This window comes from Pollachius pollachius, assembly GCF_949987615.1.
Source record: "Pollachius pollachius genome assembly, chromosome: 8".
Lineage (NCBI taxonomy): Eukaryota > Metazoa > Chordata > Actinopteri > Gadiformes > Gadidae > Pollachius > Pollachius pollachius.
In genome coordinates, this window is record NC_136941.1 from 2,904,719 (window position 1) to 2,929,421 (window position 24,703).

General features: G+C 49.5%; 1 protein-coding gene across 2 annotated transcripts; it reads right to left on the reverse strand.

The window, feature by feature from the left end:
- Positions 1-1,410: 1,410 nt before the first annotated feature.
- On the reverse strand, positions 1,411-24,525 carry bcl2l1 (BCL2 like 1). 2 transcript variants are annotated; one of them, XM_079741725.1, is made up of 3 exons: positions 24,419-24,525; positions 21,293-22,097; positions 1,411-4,917 (listed from the first exon to the last, which is right to left on the reverse strand). In XM_079741725.1, the coding sequence occupies exons 2-3, from the start codon at positions 21,905-21,907 to the stop codon at positions 4,774-4,776; spliced, it is 759 nt and encodes a 252-aa protein (XP_079597851.1). In that variant the 5' UTR covers positions 21,908-22,097; positions 24,419-24,525; the 3' UTR covers positions 1,411-4,773. The 2 variants fall into 2 exon arrangements, with proteins under 2 accessions (XP_079597851.1, XP_079597852.1); XM_079741726.1 differs by lacking the exon at positions 24,419-24,525 and adding an exon at positions 23,719-23,860.
- Between the last annotated feature and the right edge of the window lie 178 nt (positions 24,526-24,703).

A 24,703-nucleotide genomic window follows, 5' to 3' on the forward strand; every position in this document is an offset into this window, starting at 1 on the left:
AGAAGTCACACGTGGTAAATCAGTCAATTTGAGAGAAAATGTGACGGTTGCACCTTCTTAAATTCTTCATTGCAGCCGCAAAAATCCTATTCTACTATCACAAATGTAGAAGCTCTTAGAAACTCCTATGCTCACATGTTGGCTGCAGCCGCTGCAGTGAATATGGTGCCAAACACATCCACATCAACCACTTGAATTCATTGACAAACTTTGCACATCTGCAAATCAGTAAGTGAATTCATGCAATGAGAGTTGCACACCTGTAGAATATTTACTCACAAATAAAAAATAAATGTCTTATTTATACAACTGCTTGAATACGAGCCTCAAATGCTTCTTTCTTTGCTCATAAATCTCGGTGAAATGTGGCGCAAAAGTGACTTGTGCGCTTGTAGAGCAGGTGCGGGTACTGTTCAGAGATCGACAACCTTTTGGCCCAATCATAAGAGCTTGTTTGGGCACGTGTCCCTGGGTGACACGGCTGGAGGCTTTTTCCACATTTCTCTGCATTTCCGAATGCGAAAAAGAAAACTCCAGCACGAAACGAGCTCCGTTGAAAAACAGATTAAGACTCGCAGGGGCAGGGTCAAGCATTTTTTGTCATTGACTCGTGTTTGTGCTTGAAAAATGAAAACATTTATTTTTATTTGTGAGAAAAAATTCTACAGATGTGCCACTCTCAGGTGTGAATTCACAGACTGATTTTCTTTCTTTTCTGTCAATGACTTCAGATGTTTTGATACGGGTATGTGAGTGCGTTCTGCAGCATATTCACTGCAGCAACTGGACCAACAATGTGAGCGTATGAGTTTTAGTGAGCTTCCAAATTTGTGATTTGTAGAATAGGTTTTGTGCATCTGCAATGAAAAATTTGAGAACCGGGGTAACTCTTGTGTTTTTTGGACACCAAAACAAGTTGCAACTCCTAAAGCATTTTACTCTGTGACTTCAAATTTACTAACACACGCATGACTTTCTATTTTCATTTTCTACACTAGAAATCCCACACTCCCACACTGTTCTCCAATAACACCTTGATAGAGGCTTCACAGTAGTCACATCTGATTGGTTTGGGCAGCTGTCAATTACTAGTCGCAGAAGCAGTCTGAGCATGTTGATTTTTTTGAGACCCTGGAGGTTTGTCCTTCTCCAGCTGCAGGCGTCATCAAATAAATGCATTATTCATTTTAGATGTGAAACAAGATTTACAGAACAATATCCAGTTGTAAATAACTTTTAGCAGAATATATAGATACCATTATGTGACCATTCATGTTAAACATGAATAGTGTCTCAACAGTCAGGCGTGCGTGGCAATCAATCTGTCAGCCAATCAGGGACCACCAGAATCAATCACATCCGGTCACCAAACACCGCAACCAGAAATAAACTATAAAACAAACCATCCAGTCCAACCTCCAGCAGTATTTTATTGGGTTTTAATCGCAGTTCAAAGTATTACAAATGGCATTTGGATAGACACAGTCAGACAGTAGCATTGTTTCTGACCTCTGCCCTGTTCTCACTACAACACACCAGGACCATCTTCTAAAGCTAATCTGTTGCTACGCTAATTCTCCTTCTGCCAGAAACATCCGTTAACGCTAAACTTTAAACAAGGGAGACAAACGAATCACGTCCGAGCGAGGGACGGGGGACGTTGAGATTCTGTATTCAACGTTTTGACACGAATATAAATAATGTTTTCCAAAGCCATCACACGTTGTCTTCTTTCTTTTGTTTCACCTTAAATATGTTGCTAAGCTACGCTAGCGTGCTACTCTAATCACTTTCAATAACTAGGATATAGTGTCGGGGATGGCGCGGTCCTCATCTGGACCACATGGGGGAGCCGTGGATCTTGTTTCGGGTGGGGGTTAAGGGGGTAAGGGGTGAGGATTGGGGGGTTGGAGGGTTAGGGGGTCTTCACCGGGAGGGGTTACGGTAGAAAAATAGATCTAATACGGGACTGGAATGCTTCTGAGAAGGCCTTGGCTTCAGCTAGTGGGCCGGGTGGGAGCTCCATCCCAACAGGGGAAGGGGGGGGGGTACTACGACATGGAAACAAATATAAATAATAACGGGGTGGAGGGAGGTTAATGGTGTTAGCAAGGGTGATGGGGTGGTTGGGAGAGATGAGTGGTGTGTGTGATTACAATTGTAATTGAGAGTGAGCACCAGCGACCTAGAAGGTTAATGACGGTGTGGACTACATGCGTTACGTTACTGAGAAGCGCACGTGTGTTTGTGTTTGTGTGTGTGGTGAAGGAAATGCAGTAGCGAGTGGACTGCAGACATCGGAGAAGGTATTTGAGATCCATGGAGGACGGTTTGTCCTCCGAGTGCTCTACATGAGGACGGGAGGGGGCCGCTGTCAATCACGCTACTGCCCCGCCTCCCTGGCTTTCTGCCTCCCCTCATCCTCCTCTTCCTCAGCTGTTCTGACTTCCTCCTCCTCATTAACGAGCTGCCAGAGGAAGCAGAGCCGTCTGATTTATCTGCTGTGTGTGTTTGTGTGTGTGTGTGTGAGAGAGGCAGGTGCCCCAGCTGTGGCGGAGCCACGTGATTGATTGCTGGGGTAGAGGAAGATTCACCAGTTGGAAAATTAAATAATTAAATACAAAACAAATCGGTCCGATCGAATGACTGAAATCATGCCATTGTGTCGCTAATTTCCCATTAGTTTGCTACAAACCGCTATGCTAATTCTTTAATTGGTGCTGGTTATGCTACTGATCGCAGAGATTTCTTACATTTACTCAAGTGTGTGGCAATTCTTGATAAACATGATATCAAGGAAAATGTTAAAAGATCACACAGGGTTTCACCCTTTATTGCTGACTTGTCAATGAAGAGGGCCTTTAAAAGTAAACGAACCCCAACTGACACAACCCCTCTCTTCCCCTCAACCAGAGGGATTCGCTTGCGTTTCCTGGTTCACTCTTGGCTTTTGGTCCCCTACCGGCTACTGTACGTGTCTGCTACAACGTCCTTCCTAGAGCTACAGTTGGGGCGACCGGGTAGACCAGACGCCCCCGTGGTCCTGGGGCTGTTTCCCATAGTGAAGGAAGCATACTCTACGGCCGCCCTTTTAATGACGCTACGTCATAGAACGCCGACAAGCGCTGTTCCAATGTTGAGAACGCTCGGAAATTCGCGCCCTTTATTTTTGAGAATTCCGAGATTTTCGAGGATGCATCGATGGATCCTCAACGAGCCAAGATACCCACAATCCTTTGCGTTCAAACGCTGCGCAAATTGCGTCTGGAGAGCGATACACATTGCTTTACACAAGTGAAGTTTTTGAACGTTTTCAAAAATATTTTGTTCCGTACTGCTTTTTATAGATTAATCATGTAAATGCAAAATATTAACCTGTGTGATTCTTTTCAAACGTTTTTGCAACGTAATGATAGGCTATATTTTGCATGGATTGATTTGTTTTAATATGCAAGTAGCAGGTGTTTAAACAAACTACTGTCGGCAATAACAATTTCAACAATTAAAATATTTACCACTGGAGCAGTATTAAAAAGCGGAAGCGCTTCCACACTAGCAAGTCGTTCCAAACTCTGAACGCTACAAACGCTAGGCAGCACTCTAGCCTCATCTCCATAGTACGCGATAAACAGGGAAGTGTTCTAGCAAGGATGCAGTCCTCACTTTGGGAAAAGTGCCCTGCCCGTAACCACCACGATCCCCGCGCTAGCCTGACACGCTAGTAGCTTTGGCCATCGACAACCACGCAGTACATGCATATGTACTGCATGTTTCAATAAAAATGAAAAAAAACACATGGCAAGCAGCGAACAGACCAACTTCAAGCCTTCCAAAATAAAAGCTCCAGCTCTAGATAGACATACGAGGGTTTTCGAACAAGCCCTGGGGGAACACAGAGATTTAATAACCCAGGTTCTTATAACTTGCATCTGGGAGAAACAGGTGATTTCTGATTTATGGTGAACACAGATGACAGGGACTGAAATTAATCACAACAGCCCCATAAACTACACCACCCAGAACCCCCCCCCCCCCCAACAGAAAGTGATCTATATGGCACAAACAATACTACCCTGGGGTGGGGGTGAGCGGGGGAGAGGGATGGGGGAGGGGGAAGGGGAACACATAATTACAGTTACAAAGGGCCTGGCCAAAACAGTTTTTATTAATTTGTCTTTTAAGAAAGAAAAGTGTTGCATTAATAGGTTAAAAGTATAAACTGGGGCACAACGTGTGAGAAGGAGTTAAAATCAAAAGTCAACGACATAGAATCGTCCCCTCCTCCTCCCTCCCTCCTCCCCCTGACATCACTTCCTGCCTCCTCCCCCTGACATCACTTCCTGCCTCCTCCACCTGACATCAGCAGGGGGTCAGGGGTCATCGTGCCCATCGGGGGTCTGCAAGCGGGAAAGGACGACCCAAACAGCTACTTTTCCTCACTCCTCATCTTCTTACTGAACTCCTAGTCTTCCTCCTTTAGCGCCCCCACCTCCCTCCTGTCATATTAAGCCCCTCCTACTCCTCCTGGGTTGGCTCCTCCCCTTCCTGGTTCAGTCCGTCGAGTGTGACATCACCAGCAAACAGCGACGGAGGTAACGATGAGAGCCAATCAACAGCAGGAGAAAACAAAGTCAACTGCTCTTCAAAATAAAGGCGCGGGCGAGAGAGGAGGGCGTGGCGAGGATGAGACGCCAAAATAAAAGCCTTCATTTGCACTATGTTGTGCAGGACATGGAGGTGTGGGGGTCTTCGTCTTCATCTTCATCGTGGGGTTCAGAGGCGTTTCTGGGCGAAGAGTGACCCCACCACGACTCCCGTGAACAGGGTCATCCCCGCCAGGAGCCACTTCCTGAAGCTCTCCTGGGAACGCCGGCTCTCGGCCGCCGCGTCCTTCCCAAACACCTCGGAGAAACGCTCCTGGAGAGAAAGATAGGGGGAGGGAGGAAGGGAGAGAGGGAGAAAGTCAATTTAAATACATTTAGGGCATTTGGACGCTTTTATCCAAAGCGACCTACAATAAGTACATTTTTCAGAAGAAAGAGAAAACATATCGCTGTCGGTACAGTAAGGATGTTCATAGAACCATGTGCCAAGCACTAACAATTCCCTGTTTATTATTATTTTTAAGTGCAATAACGTACAACATACAATAGGTGAGTAAGAGAGGTGTTGGAATAAATAAATAAATAAATAAATATATTTAGAGTATAATAAAGAGTAATAGAGTTCATATGACACCTATCTTTGAAATTGGCAATTTTAACTCTGATCTTTACACTTTCCCGTAACCCCGTAGTTGAGAATTCTCCTCCGTCTATACATTTTTACATAGTTTAGATAGTGTTAATGTATTCACTGAATTTTTGCAGAGTAAATGTACATTTTCCATGCCAATATTGCCCTTAAACTGACCGACAGAATGACAGAGCAACCTTTAAAACCAATGCACTATGTGATAGCTAGCAACACACACACAAACACACACACAGGGTGGATTCCCTGTAAAGGTCTAGTCTCACTCATCTTCGGGTTACCATGGTGACAGACCACGAGCAACAGGCCAGCCGTACCCTCCCCAGTTCTCACAGGAATTACCCGACAGTTTGTTATTATCATGGGAATTACCAAACCACCATCAAACGCATGGCGAGAAACATGTACTTCACTCAAAACATGTTTTCATATTCTACACGTTTCAAAACACTGCATAGCTTCCAGCAAAGAACAAGAGATTTGAGCCTCAGCAATCTTTGACCCAGTTGGCTGCGGTTCACAATAGAACCCGCCCCTTCCTGGTAGAAACCATAACATGGTGGAGTAGGCCTTGTGTCCACCGGGAGGCGCCAGTGGACATAACATAAGACGAGTGTATAAATGGTGTTTAGTCAGTCAGAGTACAGTTAATGCTCAACGACGCGGAGTGCTCCCGACAAAGCCTTCTTTGTAGCACATCAACCCTGACCAGCAGCGAGGTCCACAGGGCGTGTGTTTGTTGCTGAGGAAACGTGGGCGTCTCATTCCAGAGGAGCATTCCTTGAGTCATGTTGTGAAACACTCCCTCCTACTCTCTTTTAACCTCTTCAGACTGCATTCCCACCACTGTCCTTCTACATTCCTCGTCATGGGACGTAAATCTGACTCTGCTCCCCCATGACCTGCTATCACTGCCAGGCATCATGTGTCAGCAGACAGGAGGGTGCGTGGGTGTTTTGGATTGACTGATTATTATGCAACGCCACTGAAACCATCGGTTCAATTCCAGGTTAGTTGTCAGACCTACTGCCACATGTGAAGTGGCTCAGAGAGATGGCTGTTCATGGTACTGAACCTGATCTGTATCCAGTGTGAACACAGTGTGAACGGAGAGTTGTTCCATCTGGATCTGAATCCTGATCCAGCTCCTTGTAAAAAGTGTGAACAGAGAGTAGTTCAGTCTGGATCTGAATCCTGATCCAGCTCCTTTTAAAAAGTGTGAACAGAGAGTAGTTAAATCTGGATCCGAGTCCTGATCAAGCTCCTTGTACACAGTGTGAAGTGAACACAGTGTGAACAGAGAGTAGTTAAATCTGGATCTGAGTCCGGATCCAGCTCCTTGTACACAGTGTGAAGTGAACACAGTGTGAACAGAGAGTAGTTAAATCTGGATCTGAGTCCGGATCCAGCTCCTTGTACACAGTGTGAAGTGAACACAGTGTGAACAGAGCGAAGTTCAATCTGGATAAGAATCCTGATCCAGCTCCTTGTTTACAGTGCGAAGTGAGAGAGAGAGAGAGAGTGAGAGAAGTTGAGTGAGCAGCATTCCACAGTGAGGCAGATTGGAACATTCCAGGGGAAGTGACCTCATCAGCAGCGTCCATGTTCCAGGACATAAACCATGTGACTCGGAGGCGTCAACATGTGACCGGAGCTACAGAGAATCGGAGGACGTGAGTGCGGACACCGACCCAAGCCCTGTGACTCATGAGGTCTCCAGAGGTCAGAAAGGACCTCGGGTCATGGGTCACATGGAGCCTGTTGGGACGCATGGCTCTCCACAGGACAGAACCAGACCACAACCAGCCCTGTAGTGGGGGCCTATAGAGTTAGCTCTGTTAGCGTTAGCTGTTAGCATTAGCTCTGTTGGCATCAGCTCTGTTAGCGTTAGCTTGGTTAACGTCAGCTCTGTTAGCGTCAGCTCGGTTTATCATTAGCTTGGTTAGCATCAGGTCTGTTAGCGTCAGCTCTGTCAGCAACAGCTCTGTTAGCACTAGCTCGGTTAGCGTTAGCTCTGTTAGCGTCAGCTCTGTTAGCGTCAGCTCTGTTAGCATTAGCGCTGAGTCTAGTTGGCCACCAGAGAAGACAAAGGAGGAAGCATCAGCTTTTATGAATAAAGGATGTTGAAAAAGACTGCATCACCGTGACCTGGCAGCTCGCCCAGTGGGGAGGGAGCGCGAAGGAGGAAGGAAGCCTAGAGCTATTCTGAAACACTTTCGTTCAATCTTCAAGTTGATGTTAGATTACATCAACTGTAAAACATGGAACTATGGAAACACTGTTTTCTCAACCATAGTTACCATATGTCCGGGTACGTTCCCAATGACGCACGGAAATAAACAACCAGTGGTGAGGGTGTTTGACTCTCAGCCAAAAGGTTCTGGGTTAGATCCCAAGTGTCCATAGTTTAACCTTTAGGCATTCTAGAGCAAGATTAACCCCCAACCCCTACCTGCGCCATAATGACCCGTCTATGTACTGTCTAACCCCTACCTGCTCCTTAATGACCTGTCTCTTTACTGTCTAACCCCTACCTGCTCCTTAATGACCTGTCTCTGTACTGTCTAACCCCTACCTGCTCCTTAATGACCTGTCTCTTTACTGTCTAACCCCTACCTGCTCCTTAATGACCTGTCTCTGTACTGTCTAACCCCTACCTGCTCCTTAATGACCTGTCTCTGTACTGTCTAACCCCTTACCCGCTACTAAATGACATGACATGTAAATGACTCACTAGCGCACACACACACACACACACACACAACACACACACACACAAAACACACAGATGTGTCACCAATGGGTGTGCTCCCCCCTCCCTGCAGGACGTGGAAGAATGTGGGTGGGGGGGGGGGGGGGGGGGGGGGGGAGGCCGGGCCCAAAAGCAGTGAACATGTCTGGGCATGCTACTGGGGTGGTGGTGGTGGTGGTGGCCCCCCAAAGAGATGACCACCGTTTGTTGTCTTTGTGATGTGTCATGCTGTGTTGTGTTTTCTTTGTGTTGTGTCGTGTTATGTCATGGAGGGGGGGCTTATGGTGGTCTTCGATTTGTCGTTCACCATCAGATCGTGATGGTTCCTCATTATAAATGTAACTTACATTCCACTCTGATTTTATTAAACAAAAGTGGGTTCATGAAGGTGATTAAAGAGCAAAGGGAATGGACAGACTTCATCCGTCACAGTATAACATTATGTGCAGCATAAGACTGGCATCATTTTAATATCTCTACGACTCCCTCCATCCTCCTCGATGATGCAGTCCCCGTCTGTTGTTATGGTTACCATGCCCGTCCCACCAATCGGGGATGCTCAGATTGAGCAAACAGAATGTGATGTCACGCTCCAGGTCAGCTGCCTCGCTAGCCCACGCGAACTAGCTTCACACTGGCTAGCTAGCCCACGCAGACTAGCTTCACACTGGCTAGCTAGCCCACGCAGACTAGCTTCACACTGGCTAGCTAGCCCACGCAGACTAGCTTCATACTGGCTGGCTAGCCCACGCAGACTAGCCTCACACTGGCAAGCTAGCCCACGCAGACTAGCTTCACACTGGCAGGCTAGCCCACGCAGACTAGCGTCACACTGGCCAGCTAACTACGCAGACTAGCTTCACACTGGCTAGCTAGCCCACGCAGACTAGCCTCACACTGGCAAGCTAGCTCACTCAGACTAGCTTAACACTGGCTAGCTTACCACGCAGACTAGCTTAACACTGTATAGCTAACCAGGCAGACAAGCTTAACACTGGCCAGCTAACCATGTAGACAGCTTTACTCCAGTGAGCCAACGTCAATGACCACAACTAGCTAACATCGGTTAGCTTTACCGCTATAGCAGATCGCTTTAACAGCCTGTATCGATGTATACATGCAGGCTAACTGCAGATAGCTTAACTCCAGCTAGGTAACAGATGCTATCATTGGAACAAGTCAGTGTTTGTTTGTTTTCTCCACAAGGCCTCCTTAAAGCAGAAAGCAGACACCGCACACATTACATGGGGGTAATTTAGCATGCACCTCATGGTCTGTACTTGATACGGTCTATGAAGCACACACAGCCACAAACAAGCTTGCACGCACAAAGTTATCTGAAAGATAACTACACAAATACGCAACTAGCTAAACAAAATGCGTCATCCAGTTCCCCCAGCCAGCTAGCAGTTAGAATCAAGATGGCGGCTCGCTGAATAAGGCCCGTTAGAATCAAGATGGCGGCTCGCTGAATAAGGCTGTTAGAACCAAGATGGTGGCTCAGTGAATAAGCCCATCAGAACCAAGACGGCGGCTCGCTGAATATGACCGGTTAGAACCAAGATGGCGGCTCGCTGAATAAGGCTGTAAGAACCAAGATGGTGGCTCAGTGAATATGGCCCGTTAGAACCAAGATGGCGGCTCAGTGAATATGGCCCGTTAGAACCAAGTTGGCGGCTCAGTGAATATGGCCCGTTAGAACTAAGATGGCGGCTCCGTGAATATGGCCCGTTAGAACCAAGATGGCGTCTCAGTGAGTCAGGCCCGTCAGAACACAGACTGCCACAGAGACGAGAGGGACTGACCGGCTGGGCCCTGACTCAACCCCCGGATGGGAAGTGTCGCAAACAGAGAACACAGAGTCTCAGTGACAGGGATCAGTGGATCTGGGCAGAGCCACAAGCCTCCCCCCTGCTGAAACTCAGGTTTCCGATCATTACAATCGTCAAGTCTTTCCCCCAGTGCCTCTTAGTGAACACATTGATCTGGACCGGGTCACGCTTCTGAAACACACACTGACACACTTTACTGGAAGTGATTACTACCCATGATGCAATGCTCTCCCAGAAAGGTGGCTCAACCGTTACCACATCAAACCGTTATCTAACCTTAACAAACACCAACGGTTCCAGAACAATGCTCATAGAGGCCTGTTCCGGCTTCTGATTGGACGATGCTGACAACACACACAAACACACACACACACACACAACACAAGTACACACAAAAATGTGCCCATGCAGCACTGTGTGTGTGTGGGGGCGTGTGTGCGCATGTGAGATTGTTTAGAAAGCGAATCAATCCACATTGAACCAGTGACGTCCAGAATAAGGACACACACACACACACACACACACAAACACAGACATGCTCGCACACACACACACGCACACACACACACAGAATGCTGAGTCACATCCAGGCAAGACCGCCAGTATCGTTTCTATGGTTGGCGGGTGGGGGGGAATGAAAGCAAACCAGGGGGATTATCAGGGAAAGCGGAACTCAGGCTGGCCCCCCGGTGACCTCGCTTACGGCCCCGAGCCGAGCGGCAAATGGCCGCTGTGTGTGTGTGTGTGTGTGTGTGTGTGTGTGTGTGTGTGTGTGTGTGTGTGTGTGTGTGTGTGTGACTGTTGCTCGTTACAACACTGTTGTCAACTGTGTTTTTAAAGTGCTCCACAGATACAGTTGGTGTTTGTCGTTGTTTCTATCTGATAGCGTTCCCGCCCGGCCACAGTCTCTGACTGGCCTCCTCCTGACCAGCTGCCCGGGGCAGTAGACCCAGAACCGGACTACTGCCAGAGACCCATGAGCAAACACACACACGCATCACCGGATCGACACAAGACATCAATCCATTACACAACACAGCGTGATCGAGGGGTCCGACAGTCATTAGCATCAGACCGGGAGGAAGGAGGGGGTCACTGTGTGTGTGTGTGTGTGTGTGTTGAAACTTCTAAAAACCTTTGGCCCCCAAAGTGATATCATCACAGGGCAATGATGTCATCCCGAGTGAAGACCACTCAAAGATCACAAGGGGTGTTTGTGTTGTGTGAGTGTGTGTTGTGCGTGTGAATAATGAACTACATCCCAGGATCAGGGTGATTTGACCGATTGGTTGTCAGCCTCATCATCATCATCATCCAGATCTCATCTCATCTACTGATCCAATCCAAGTTCCTGGAAGCAGACTTACTCACTCTAATCCTGCACATTACCTCATTGGATATCCGGCAAAGATCTCCCAGGTCAAGATTATAGCTTCACTTTTAATACTAGGAGGGTATAGAGACATATATTCTGTATATTATTTTGTAGTTTAAATTTAATTGGAGAAACTTAAAAAAATAATAATCTTCTATTTTTGTATTCTTCAACTACTGACCTCTACTTGCTGCTCTGTCCCCAGGATCTATGAATCGATAAGTATTACCTTAACTTATCTTATACCTTTCCTTAATTTATACCCTACATTAACTTATACCTTACCTTAACTTATACCCTACCTTAATTTCTACCTTAACTTAAATAAGAGCGAAAGAGACTGGAGAAAAGGGGAGGGATTGATGAGAGAGGGAGGTGAGAGGGACTGAGAGGGAGAGAGAGGAGTGAGAGGGTGAGAGATGGAGTGGAAGACAACAGGGAGGTGAGAGGGACTGAGAGGAGTGAGAGGGTGAGAGACGGAGTGGAAGACAACAGGGAGGTGAGAGGGACTGAGAGGAGTGAGAGGGTGAGAGACAGAGTGGAAGACAACAGGGAGGTGAGAGGGACTGAGAGGGAGAGAGAGGAGTGAGAGGGTGAGAGACGGAGTGGAAGACAACAGGGAGGTGAGAGGGACTGAGAGGAGTGAGAGGGTGAGAGACGGAGTGGAAGACAACAGGGAGGTGAGAGGGACTGAGAGGAGTGAGAGGGTGAGAGACAGAGTGGAAGACAACAGGGAGGTGAGAGGGACTGAGAGGGAGAGAGAGGAGTGAGAGGGTGAGAGATGGAGTGGAAGACAACAGGGAGGTGAGAGGAGTGAGAGGGTGAGAGACAGAGTGGAAGACAACAGGGAGGTGAGAGGGACTGAGAGGGAGCGAGAGGAGTGAGAGGGTGAGAGACGGAGTGGAAGACAACAGGGAGGTGAGAGGGACTGAGAGGGAGCGAGAGGAGTGAGAGGGTGAGAGACGGAGTGGAAGACAACAGGGAGGTGAGAGGGACTGAGAGGGAGAGAGCGAGACGGAGAACATGGCGATAATGGTGAAGGGAAAAGGCATGGGTGGAAGAGCGAGAGGGAGGAAAATAGAATAATGTAGTTGATGAAGAGGAGGGGTTGTCACGTCGTCTCGACGGGGAAACACAACCCCACACACGTGGTAGACCACACAGACAGACGGACACACGCACCGCAGCCTCACCTGGGGGACAGATGGACATACTGCTGAGTCACACAGCTGAAGTCTCTGTCACCTGTGGGCTGGTGAGGCTCTACACTCCCTCCTGCCAGACTGCTAGCCATCGCCGGAGGGGTGTGTGTGTGTGTGTGTGTGTGTGTGTGTGTGTGTGTGTGTGTGTGTGTGTGTGTGTGTGTGTGTGTGTGTGTGTGTGTGTGTGGAATCCATCAGCAAAGCTAGACTAAACCGTCAGAGTCGCTGTCACAGAGTGGGGTTTTATTAGCGCACACAGACGCAGCTTGTCAGTAGGAGTGGTCCTTGCGGAACCAGAGGCGACAGAATCATCTGTTGGCTGTCATCCTTCTGACACTGACACACACACACACACACACACACACACACACACACACACACACACACACACACACACACACACACACACACACACACACACACACACACACACACACACACACACAGCGTTGCTGGATAAATCTCCATGAAGCCCGCTAGTGTTTCTAAACCAGTCCCTATAAATCCAGGTAGCATAGTGGTCTCAGTCCCCGTGAAGCAGTTGGCTTAACGGTAGCTCATAAAGAAATCTAGCATGGTGTTCCCCATAAACCCAGTTAGCATCACACACAAAGCACTTAGTGGTGAAGCACCCACAAAAGCCACATCATTGATCTCCATTGATGGTAAACATACACGCGTGTGTGTTTTTGTGTGTGTGTGTGTGTTTGCGTGTTTGTATTAGCACAGAACAGCAAATCAGATAAAGTCTGGGCGATTGTGTCCATTTCATGGTGTTGACTTTACTGCTCAAAGAGGAATTTAATCCTGCATAAAACACCAGGTGTGGCTGGACACACATTACAATTATTATGCGTGTGTGTATGCGTGAGTGTGTGCTTGCACGTGTGTGTACGTTTAATTGTGTGTGCGGTCCTTTGTTATCGGTGGTCATATGGCTAGCCTGCTCCCCCCCCCCCCCCCCACTGCTCGCCACTGCAGAACGAAAGGTTACGACCCACAATGCATCACACGCACGCCAGCCCATTAACTGAGCGCGCTCAGTCTGTCACGAGCCTTCAATCTACAACGAAAACAAAAAGGTAACGAAGGTCCGGTGCCCAGACAAAGGATTCTCAACACAAACATAGCGACACAGAGCTGCATGCCCATTGGTCGCCTGGGAAGGCAGGGAGCTGCGAGTGGGAGGAGTCATGACTGGAGACAGGAGGACAAGGGGGAAGTGGAGATGAGGGGGAGAGGGAGGAGGAGTTGAGAAGGAGATCAGGAGGAGAGGGAGGTTGAGATGAGGAGGAGAGGGAGGTGCTGATGAGGAAGAGAGGTGGAGTGAGAGAGAAGAAGGAGAGGAGAGAGGAAGATGAGGATGAAGAAGAGGATAATCGATGGTACCCATGGCAGGAGAAAGCGTTTATTGATTGATCGTAAGCCATTGATAAGGGCAAGAGGGGGGATGGGAGAGGAGACATGTGGCCATGCCTCCCCCCCCCCCGAGCCAGGGCCAGGAACAGCTCCTCACAAAGAGGGGAGGGGGGGAGACTCAGGCTGGAGGAGAGAGGAGTGATGGGGCAACTCTCTCTCTCTCCATCCATCATGTCTGTCTGGGTGTCAGAGACAGAGACAGTGAGACAGAGAAACAGAGGCAGAGAGACGTAGAAAGAGACAGAGAAACAGAGAAGGAATGAGGAAGAGGCAGAGAAACAGAGCGGCAGAGAGACATAGAGAGAGAGGAAGAGACAGGGAGAGAGAGGAAGAGACAGGGAGAGAGAGGAAGAGACAGGGAGAAGGAGAGATTAATGAAAGCAGAAAAAGCAAAGGGTGACAAATGGATCGGGGGGGGGGGGAAGAGTGGAGGAGGAAGAGAGAGAGATGGATGGAGGGGGGCGGGCTGAATTACTCCACAGGGAATTGATTCCTATTGGACCTGAGCCTTGACAGACAGGTCAGGATTTAACTGCATACCCTACCAGCATGTTAATGAGAGAGAGGGAGATAGAGAGCCAGAGAGAGAGGGAGAGAGAGACCCAGAGAGAGAGGGAGAGGGAGAGAGAGACCCACGGAGAGAGTGAGAGACTCAGAGAGAGGGAGAGAGAGACCCAGAGAGAGAGGGAGAGGGACCCACGGAGAGAGTGAGAGACCCAGAGAGAGGGAGAGAGAGACCCAGAGAGAGTGAGAGACCCAGAGAGAGTGAGAGACCCAGAGAGAGGGAGAGAGAGACCCAGAGACAGGGAGATATCCAGAGAGAGGGAAAGAGAGACCCAGAGAGAGTGAGAGACCCAGAGAGAGTGAGAGACCCAGAGAGAGGGAGAGAGAGACCCAGAGAGAGGGAGATACCCAGAGAGACGGAGAGAGAGACCCAGAGAGAGGGAGATTCCCAGAGAGAAGGAGAGAGAGACACACGAGGGAGGGTGAGACCCACGAGAGAGGGAGAGAAGGAGACCGAGAGAGAAGGAGAGAGAGACCCACTGAGAGGCAGAGAGACCCAGAGAGAGTGTGTATCTGTGTGTGAGATTCACAATTAGCTCATGAGTAAATAAGGGGAGCGGGAAGCTCAGGTGTTTTCCCCTCCCCCCCTCCCCCATCACAACAAGTCTGGTCGCTCCAACCGCCAACTGTAGCTGCCGTCTGGGAGCGCACGCACACACACACACACACACACACACACACACACACACACACACACACACACACACACACACACACACACACACACACACACAAACACACACACACACACACACACACACAGTTATCATATTTAAGGCTGCAATCTAACCTCCCCCCCACCATCCGAGTCTCTAAACGAGGTTCGGTCTTTATGAGGTCCGCGCCAGAATAAAGAGGAGAAGAAGAGGAAGACGGAAAAAAACGGGGACTCCAGAGGCGTGTCGAGACATCAGTCATCTGTAATTGGTAATAACCCTGCTAACATCCCGCCCCCCACCCGCTCCTCCCAGCGCCTCAATCTCTAAAGAGTAATCACCTCCATCGCTGCTGGGGGGGGGGGGGGGGGGAGATAACATTAAGCAGCGTTATTAGGTGGCCCCTGTTTCTCCTTGTCCCCGGAGCCCTCGGTATGCCCGATATGAGATCCAGCGTCCGCAATATCACACGCTGATAGGGTGGGGGAGACGCCTGGGGGAGGCTACACCCACCGGGAGGGGTGAGGAGGAGGGGCGACTGCCCCCACCAGGAAGGGTGAGGAAGAGGGGCGACTACCCCCACCAGGAGGGGTGAGGAAGAGGGGCGACTACCCCCACCAGGAGGGGTGAGGAAGAGGGGCGACTACCCCCACCAGGAGGGGTGAGGAAGACTACATCAATTGCTGGGGGAGACTACATCACCAGGAGGGGTGAGGGGGAGATGGGGAAGAGGAGGAGGAGGAGGAGGAGAAGGGGATGGGGGAGAGGAATGGGAGGAAGAAGAGGAGGAGGAGGTTGGGCGAGGAAGAGGAGGGTGTGGAGTGCAAGAGGAGGTGATGGGAAGAGGAGAGGCAGAATGAGGTGGACCTCTGTCCTCGTTTCCAGACAGAGAGACAGAGACAGAGACAAAGACAGAGACAGAGACAGAGACAGAGACAGAGACAGAGACAGAGACAAAGACAGAGACAGAGACAGAGACAGAGACAGAGACAGAGTGACAGAGACAGAGATAGAGTGACAGAGACAGAGACAGAGACAGAGACAAAGACAGAGACAGAGACAGAGACAGAGACAGAGTGACAGAGACAGAGATAGAGTGACAGAGACAGAGACAGAGACAAAGACAGAGACAGAGACAGAGACAGAGACAGAGACAGAGACAGAGACAGAGTGACAGAGACAGAGACAGAGACAGAGACAAAGACAAAGACAAAGACAGAGACAGAGACAGAGACAGAGACAGAGTGACAGAGACAGAGACAGAGTGACAGAGACAGAGATAGAGTGACAGAGACAGAGACAGAGACAGAGACAGAGATAGAGTGACAGAGACAGAGACAGAGACAGAGACAAAGACAAAGACAAAGACAGAGTGACAGAGACAGAGACAGAGTGACAGAGACAGAGATAGAGTGACAGAGACAGAGACAGAGACAGAGACAGAGACAGAGATAGAGTGACAGAGACAGAGACAGAGACAGAGACAGAGACAGAGACAGAGATAGAGTGACAGAGACAGAGACAGAGACAGAGACAAAGACAAAGACAAAGACAGAGTGACAGAGACAGAGACAGAGTGACAGAGACAGAGATAGAGTGACAGAGACAGAGACAGAGACAGAGACAGAGACAGAGATAGAGTGACAGAGACAGAGACAGAGACAGAGACAGAGACAGAGACAGAGACAGAGACAGAGACAGAGATAGAGTGACAGAGACAGAGAGCGAGACCGAGATCGAGAGCGAGAGCGAGAGCGGGAGCGGGAGCGAGAGCGAGAGCGGTAGAGTGACAGAGACAGAGACAGAAAGAGGTAGAGAACAGAGACAGAAAGTAATGATGATGCAGAAGGCCACAGCGGGACATAGCGAGAACAAGGCGACAGATGAATGTATTACAAACCACAAGGGAAAAACATGCGTGTGCCTTTATCATAAACCCCCGCTCCTTGCGGAGACAACAGCATTGGGGGGGGGTCCCTTCGTTTCACAGCCACCGGTTAGCGGGCTAACCAGCTCACCATGGCCTTCTGCTACCCTGCTTGGCTACTATTCTATCTCTGCCACGCACGCCGCCCACTTGCATCCAAAGGTCAGAAAAAGTGCTTCACTGCACAATCAAAGCTCGGATGACTGGTTTGGTTAACTCCTTACAAATTAAACTGAGATAAGATAGCGGAGTCACACAACCATTGACGAGGAGAAACCCGCTCTGTTCAGACACACATTCACAATCGCAATTCACTGATTGCCATTACTTGAATTCCAAACCTTAATGAAATTCCCCGTTTATGAATGGCTGGGATTGTGGTTTGCCCAGTGTCCGGTACTTTGTCCAGCCGTAACTGCAGTGTAACATCCTTCTACATTGAAGAGCACGAATTTAAGCACGTCTCAAGCCCCACTGTAACACTGAGACACGGCTGTACCAACAGGGTGTCTGTGGGGTGACATACTGAACGCCCTGCATGGCCCCACACACACATCCATCTCAGCCTGCTTCAGCACCATGCCGGTGGCCAGCTACGAGGTCACCGAGGTTCGGACCTCTGGGATTTTTGTAGAAAAATTTGAACGTTTATAAAATTGTAAACAAAATCAGCTGTTGAGAACTTCTCAGAGACGAGTAAATGCTAAATTTGGTTGAGGCTTGTTGCTTTGTCTCCGCCGTGAGTGTGACATTTGCTGGTGCGAACTCTCCCTAACTGATGCATGGAGGTTTTCCTCCAACGGTGTGGTGCTGTGGATGCTCAGTCCAGCTCTACTGCAGACCAAACAGACACACAGTGGACTACGTTGGGATAGGCCCGTTTCCACCGGAACTACAGTTCGCTTCTATAGGGGACAAAAGTAAAAACAAACTCCAGGACCAGAAAGACAGTGCCTCCACAGAAGGCAGAGGGGCTGTGTCACTTCATTTAACATATAACATGAGTCAACACGTAGTGTTACAGATCAATGTCTGGGTTCACCTTCAGCCTGGATGTGCTGCTCGTAGTGTGTGTGTGTGTGTGTGTGTGTGTGTGTGTGTGTGTGTGTGTGTGTGTGTGTGTGTGTGTGTGTGTGTGTGTGTGTGTGTGTGTGTGTGTGTGTCCCACGACAGCTGTATTTTTACATCAACGCAGCACTCCAGTTACAAGGAGCTGGGCACCCATTAAACTACCCAATAATGTCTAATGTGTCACGTTCCGTCCGTGTTAAAAACGGGGAACCTGAGAGAAAATCTGACCCTAACGGCTCTCCCGAAAACCCGGAACGGGTTCATGTTCACTACATCACATGGACTTTTCTAACCCAATGACGAGGTCGTCGGCTGCTTCAGGACTGAAGGAGCCGACGACCTCGTTTTAGGCTCCTTGAAAAGTCGGCCCAATGATCAGTCCGACAAGTCGGTCTTCTTCGGGACAAAAGGAACGTACAACCTCACCATCGGGTTAGAAAGGTCGGATAGAAAAGTCCGCCCAATGATCGGTCCGAAAAGTCGATCGGAAAAACCAGTCCAAAGAAAGCAGATCGGAAAAGCCGGTATGACGGCCCTCTCGACCCTCGGCCTTCTGGGCCCGGGGCCAACAGAGCCAATTCCAACCGCAACAAGACAGACGGGGGGCTGACGAGGAGAGGAAGTGAGCGAGGCCGCGGGCGACAGAGGGGGAAGTGAGTGACAGGGGACATCCGGCGGGCATGTCTCCAACAAAGAAAGCGGAACGCTTTCGGTGTTGAGTCACTTGAACCAACGATCAGATTCACGCAATCTTAGAAAGCACAGGGTTACCATTCAAGAGGACACGGCGTCCTTTAAAAAAGCATGAATGAAACGCCACTCTTGGGAGGCTCAGCTGAACAGCTCTATGACTGGAAGGTTACCGCAGGTCATCGCTGGTCCAAACGGAGGTGGGCTGGTCTAGGCCGTACTGGTCCCGCAGATCAGCCTTTGGACGAATGACCTAAAGACTTGATAGCACCTCAAATCTAGGATTGATTTTCTTTTGCTTTATATTTGCTGGGAAAATGGCTGTTTACAGCGAGCAACAACAGCAACACTGGCCACTGTAGAAACTAGAAGGACACTTAATCTCCCTTCGAGAGTTCTGCTAAAACACAGTAGGACTGCTGGAGCCCTGATTAAGTTGTACAGGTTTGACCTAGACAAAGGTCACTCAATATATCCACCGATACACCTTCCATCCGACGAAATGTGAAATGTGTGATGCTTCGTGATGGAGTGTTTGTTGTAGGGCTGCTCGATTATGGGAACAATCATAATCACATTTATTTTTGTCAATATTGAAATCACGACTATTCAAACTATTATTTTTGAGTCTGAAAACATGTATTTATTCAGCATGTCTCTCCCAAAAAAACTTTGTAACTGAGAACTTTGAAATTTCGCATTAAAAAAATACACAAAAAGGTCAAAAGGAAAATGTTCCAATCTAAAATAATATACAGATATGTATCCAGCTGTTCTGCCCTTTCTAAGACATTAAATAAAAAATTATGTTAATTTTGTGATCGTTTGACGCTAAAATCGAAATCAAGATCAAAATTTGATTAATCGCCCAGCCCTAGTTTGTTGTGTGTGTGCGTGCGTTGCCTAGGTAATTCAGTGTAATGACTTCATATATTTCCAATGATCTAATAGGTGCTACCGACAGCCCAGCCCGGCCACGTCAGTGTGCTCGTGTTTCTGGGAACCCGGTCGGGCCCGTGCCTTCTGAGAACAGAAGTGGTTTGAGGGCGATGTGCTTATAGCGGTGGACTGTGCCATGAACTATATATGGTAAATGGACGGCATAGAAATGACGCTTTGCTGATGCTACAACTTTAATGGGCGGAGCTAGATTCGATTTGGTTAATGGCCAATTACCTGCTTGCATACCCGCCTCAAGCAACATGATATGATTTGCCCGAAAGCAAATATGAAGCGAGACAAAGTCGATCCTAGATTTGAGGTGTCTGCTCAATGCTTTACAATAAGAGCATCACAGCATTCACACACACATTCATTATCACATTCACACACACATTCATACCCCGACGCTGGCGCCGTCAACCACTCTGCGAAGATATCAACCGTTTCCCAACCGGAGGGATTATCTGCATATTATAAAGATAGAATATGTTTTATTCTGTCCGCCATCTTTGGTCTCGGAGTGGGGTACACATTGCAGTCCAACACAACCCTCCATGTCAGCCCGACGATGGAAAACAACAGTGCTGCTGTCCTGTGACCAATAGGGGCTGGCCCTCTGATAGCCTAGCCCAATCAGAGGACAGGATCGACCTCCGACCCAGGCCGACATAAACAGCCCCTCCCCTCCCTGCTCCCCCAACGTCACAAAGGAATTGACCTCAATGCACACATATAGATAGACACACACATATAGACGTAGACACACGCATATAAATATCTATATATAAAACGCACGCAGACACACACATAAATACACTGACACACAGACACACACTATCTGCCGTAGGCATGCCCAGGCAAGATGCTCTTCCTGTTAAATTGAACCGCCTTTTCAAGTCTAGTTATTGATGTGTTTATGACTATTTAAATGTCTTATGTTTTAACAGCTTATTTGACCTTTGGTCATTTCTGTTTCCCAAACCGGTAAAGCCCTTTGAATTGAATTAGAATTTGAAATGAGAGACAGACAGACGGAAAGACAAAGACAGAGACAGAAAGTACAGATGAACAGAGAGAGAGAAAGAGAAAAAGACACAGAGATAGAGGGTGAGAGACAGAGAGCCAGAGTGAGAGATACACAGAGAGAGAATGAGATAGAGATACAGAGACAGAGAGAGATACAGAGACAGAGAGAGATACAGAGACAGAGAGAGATACAGAGACAGGGTGAGAGATACAGAGAGAGAGAGAGATACAGAGACAGAGAGAGATACAGAGACAGAGAGAGATACAGAGCCAGAGTGAGAGATACAGAGACAGAGTGAGAGATACAGAGCCAGAGTGAGAGATCCAGAGACCGAGTGAGAGATCCAGGGACAGAGTGAGAGATCCAGGGACAGAGTGAGAGATCCAGAGAGTGAGCTATAGACACAGAGACACAGAGTGAGGGCACAGTGAGCTATAGATAGAGATACAGAGACCGAGAGTTGAGAGTCACAGAGCTACAGCGAGCGCCGCAGTGACGTGTTCGGACCAGTAAAGCCAGTTAATCTCCCCGGCCGGACCGCCCTCTGTGAGCTCTGTGTGTACGTGATCGATCGACACTCACCCATCCCCCCTGTGCCTGGATCCAGGGCTGGATGTGCACGTCCAGGTACACCGTCATCCACTCGGCGATGCGCCCCACCAGGGAGCTCATCTCCTTCTCCACGCACTCCACGCACAGGGCGCCGCCGAATGCAAACAGGCCCACCACGCGGCCCCAGTTGACGCCGTCGCGGAACACCTCGTCCATGACGCTCTCGAAGCTCTGGTAGGCGGTGGCCGGCGTGATGTGCAGCTGGGAGGAGAGGTCGCTGAAGGCCCGCGTGAAGCGCAGCTCGAACTCGCCCGCCGTGTCCCGCAGCGCCTCCTTCACCGCCTCCATGGCGGCCGTCTCCGCGGACGACTGCCGGCGCAGCGGAGACACGGCGGGCGGGGGAGACGGGGGAGGGGCGGCGGCGGCGACGGCAAGGGTGGTGCCGTTCGGCGTGCCGTTGGCGTGCGGCGCGGGGATGCGGGCGAGGCCCGGTGCGGCCCCGCCCACCTCAGTCCGATTTGGGGGCGTGGCCGGCAGTGTGAGGTGGTTGAGGGGGAAGTTCTTCTGGGCCAGCTTGTGCGTGATGTAGAAAAGCACCAGCTCGCGGTTCTGGGAGAGGGGGTGGGCGGGGTCCAGTTGCGCCATGGTGGCGCTCTGACGAAGGAGGGGGGGTGGTCCTTGAGCTGGGGGTACTGACTCGCTGTGCGGGGAATTGGGGGGGGGGGGGGGGGGGGGGGTCAGACCAACATGGTAGACCCCTGCTGGTTCCTCCTCACACGAGAGACGAGGTGGGGTGGGCGTCGACCGACACGGAGCCGACCAATCAGCTCACGGCCTGCGGAGACAGACGGTGTTGAGAACCAATGAAAACACTTTGGGAGTTGGACAGTATACATCGTGTGTGTGTGTGTGCGCGCGCTTGTGTGTGTGTGTGCTGTACAAATGTGGACAGTTGGGGTCAGAGTTCATCTCTTTAATTGGACCGTTACATATAGAGCAGATGGCCATGAGTAACTAGACCATAGTGAGTTTGCGTGTGTGTGGACTTCACCCTGTCACCTTGGGGGTTATCTTGTACCTCCAGACAACACCCCCCCCCCCCCAACCTCTCCAAACAAAGGGGTCTCAACTCCTGATGACTGTTGTAGAATATTAAACATAAATAAACACAAGGCGCCATTAATATTCATATCTAGGCGATATTATACATTAATGGAACTGAGGACCCATTTTATGTTCTGCTAAGTTATAAATAAGTCTAACCCATAAAAAAAAACATACACAACGGCTCTTGATAAATGCTGCTTGAATCAACACCCTGCATGTATTGTGAACGGCAAGCAGTAAACCACAGATACAAGCACGGCGACACACGATGCAACACATGGAGGACAATGCTTGATCCGCACCAAACCCTCAAACACAACCTCCCCTACCTGACATTCAATACATTCCTGCCATTGTACTCATCGCAAGACTATCATTAACATCACGCCAAACTCCCACACACACCTTCATCTCTGACACAGATTTTCTCTGACACACACACACACACACACACACACACACACCGCAAAGGGACGCTTAAACTCATACGCAGGTGAAAGGTGTGTGGGTGTGCGTGGGGTTCAACTGAACTGACCTTTATTATGAAAAAGGCGTCGTGGGCGTAATAAAATAAGCACTTATGTATGACAGCGTGGAAACTCCATGCAAATGCATAATTCACGTGAAGCCCCATAACAACATACAATGGAACGCGTCTGACTCTCGGCTCTCATTCTCTTCCATAAATATAAAATACATCATCGTTATTTATATGAAAGTCGCAACCCGTCGCTAAACTCATATTTTCTTTCTTTCTTTCTTTCTCGTTAAGGGTCCGACAGGCTATCAGTCCAAACTAGAGGATCCGTAAACATGATGCTTACAACAGCCACATGTTGGACACACGGCTCTGACCACGGACACGTGGTCAGAGCGCCCCCCTGTACTACATAACCCACACACAAACACACACACACACACAGTAACGACACACGCACTAACAGACACACAAACCAACACACAAACATACACTGACACAAACACACACAATAACACACGTAAACACACAAGCGACCCTCTAGGAATCACCATACTTCTCGGCGGTGTGAGAAGCGGGGTCCCTTTGTGGGACAGCCCCCCCATCATGTAATTAATCTGAGTTCGCGGGACGAGTTGCTAGTGACCGACACGGCCCAGAGCCCCGTCACCTAGGCAACCACGACCAGTCGGGGGGGGGGGGGGGGGGGGGGTCCAGAAAGACCTGGAAGGTACTCCCACCTCCACTCGACTCTAATCCCGAACACACACACACATGTGTTAACTCCGCGGTCAGCTATGACAATACGTCTCCACGGAGCGCCACGCAGTGTCTACCGTCCTACGGGGAGAATAGAGGGAGGTTATCTTACCAAAGCACGGCGAAAGCAACACCAACTGATATGCTAGGGTGACTGTCCTGTCCGTAAAGTCCCCGAGCTGTGTCGACACGAGCTGCTGCTGTACTTCTGGATCTGACGCTGGAACCTGGGAGATCGACTACGTACAGTCCCGTGTCCCCCGGTTACGGTTTAGGTCCCGCCTCCTCCGGTTACGCCTAGGTCTCGTTCCCGCCTCCTTCTCCGGTTACGTAACGGAGATCGCCCGTCCCCCACCGATACGACACGTAGAAAAAACCCTTCCACCGGTGCACAGCTCCCGGTTGAACGCCCGGTTGAACGCCCAACAAGGCTCACACACTGTCCTAGTGTGTGAGTCTTTGGTGTAGCTGTGTTAACTGTAGAGCCTTCCGCCGTCAGAATGGCGGCGAGAGCACCATGGCCGTCAGTTGGTCGGGACGCGGCTTTAATACCGCTTCTTAGACACGCTCGCTTATCAACCCCTCACAACGGTATATAGACGATAATAATATTCATATATAGTGATAATGAAGATACGATATCAATTGCATTCAATCTGCAAATGCCTTCCGAACATTGAAGATCCGAGCGGTTACCGAAGGACGGTTATCGAAGGTCCTATTGTTGCCTAGGCTGGCGAGCCGCCGGGCACCGACCTTCCGCATCGCGCAACCCACAAACCAAGGCGTCGAAGACCGGGAGAGGTTCTTACTTGTAGCGGGGTCCTAAATCCACCATGTCTGGTAGCCCCTCGGACCCTTCAGGAACCACGTCCAGCGGTAGCAATCCCGGCTACTGGCCCTGCAAGGAGGAAGGAACAGGGCGGAAGCGCTCCCAGAGACCCGCCCACCAGCTGAAGGTAGTCGAGTGGTGAGGGCGCCGGACTCCCAGCCCGGAGGTTGTGGGTTCGATTCTCGGTGTCTCCACTGTCTACTGTTGGGAGCGTCTGATCTTATGAAGCCTTGCCTGGTCATTGAAGATGTATATGTGGATACAA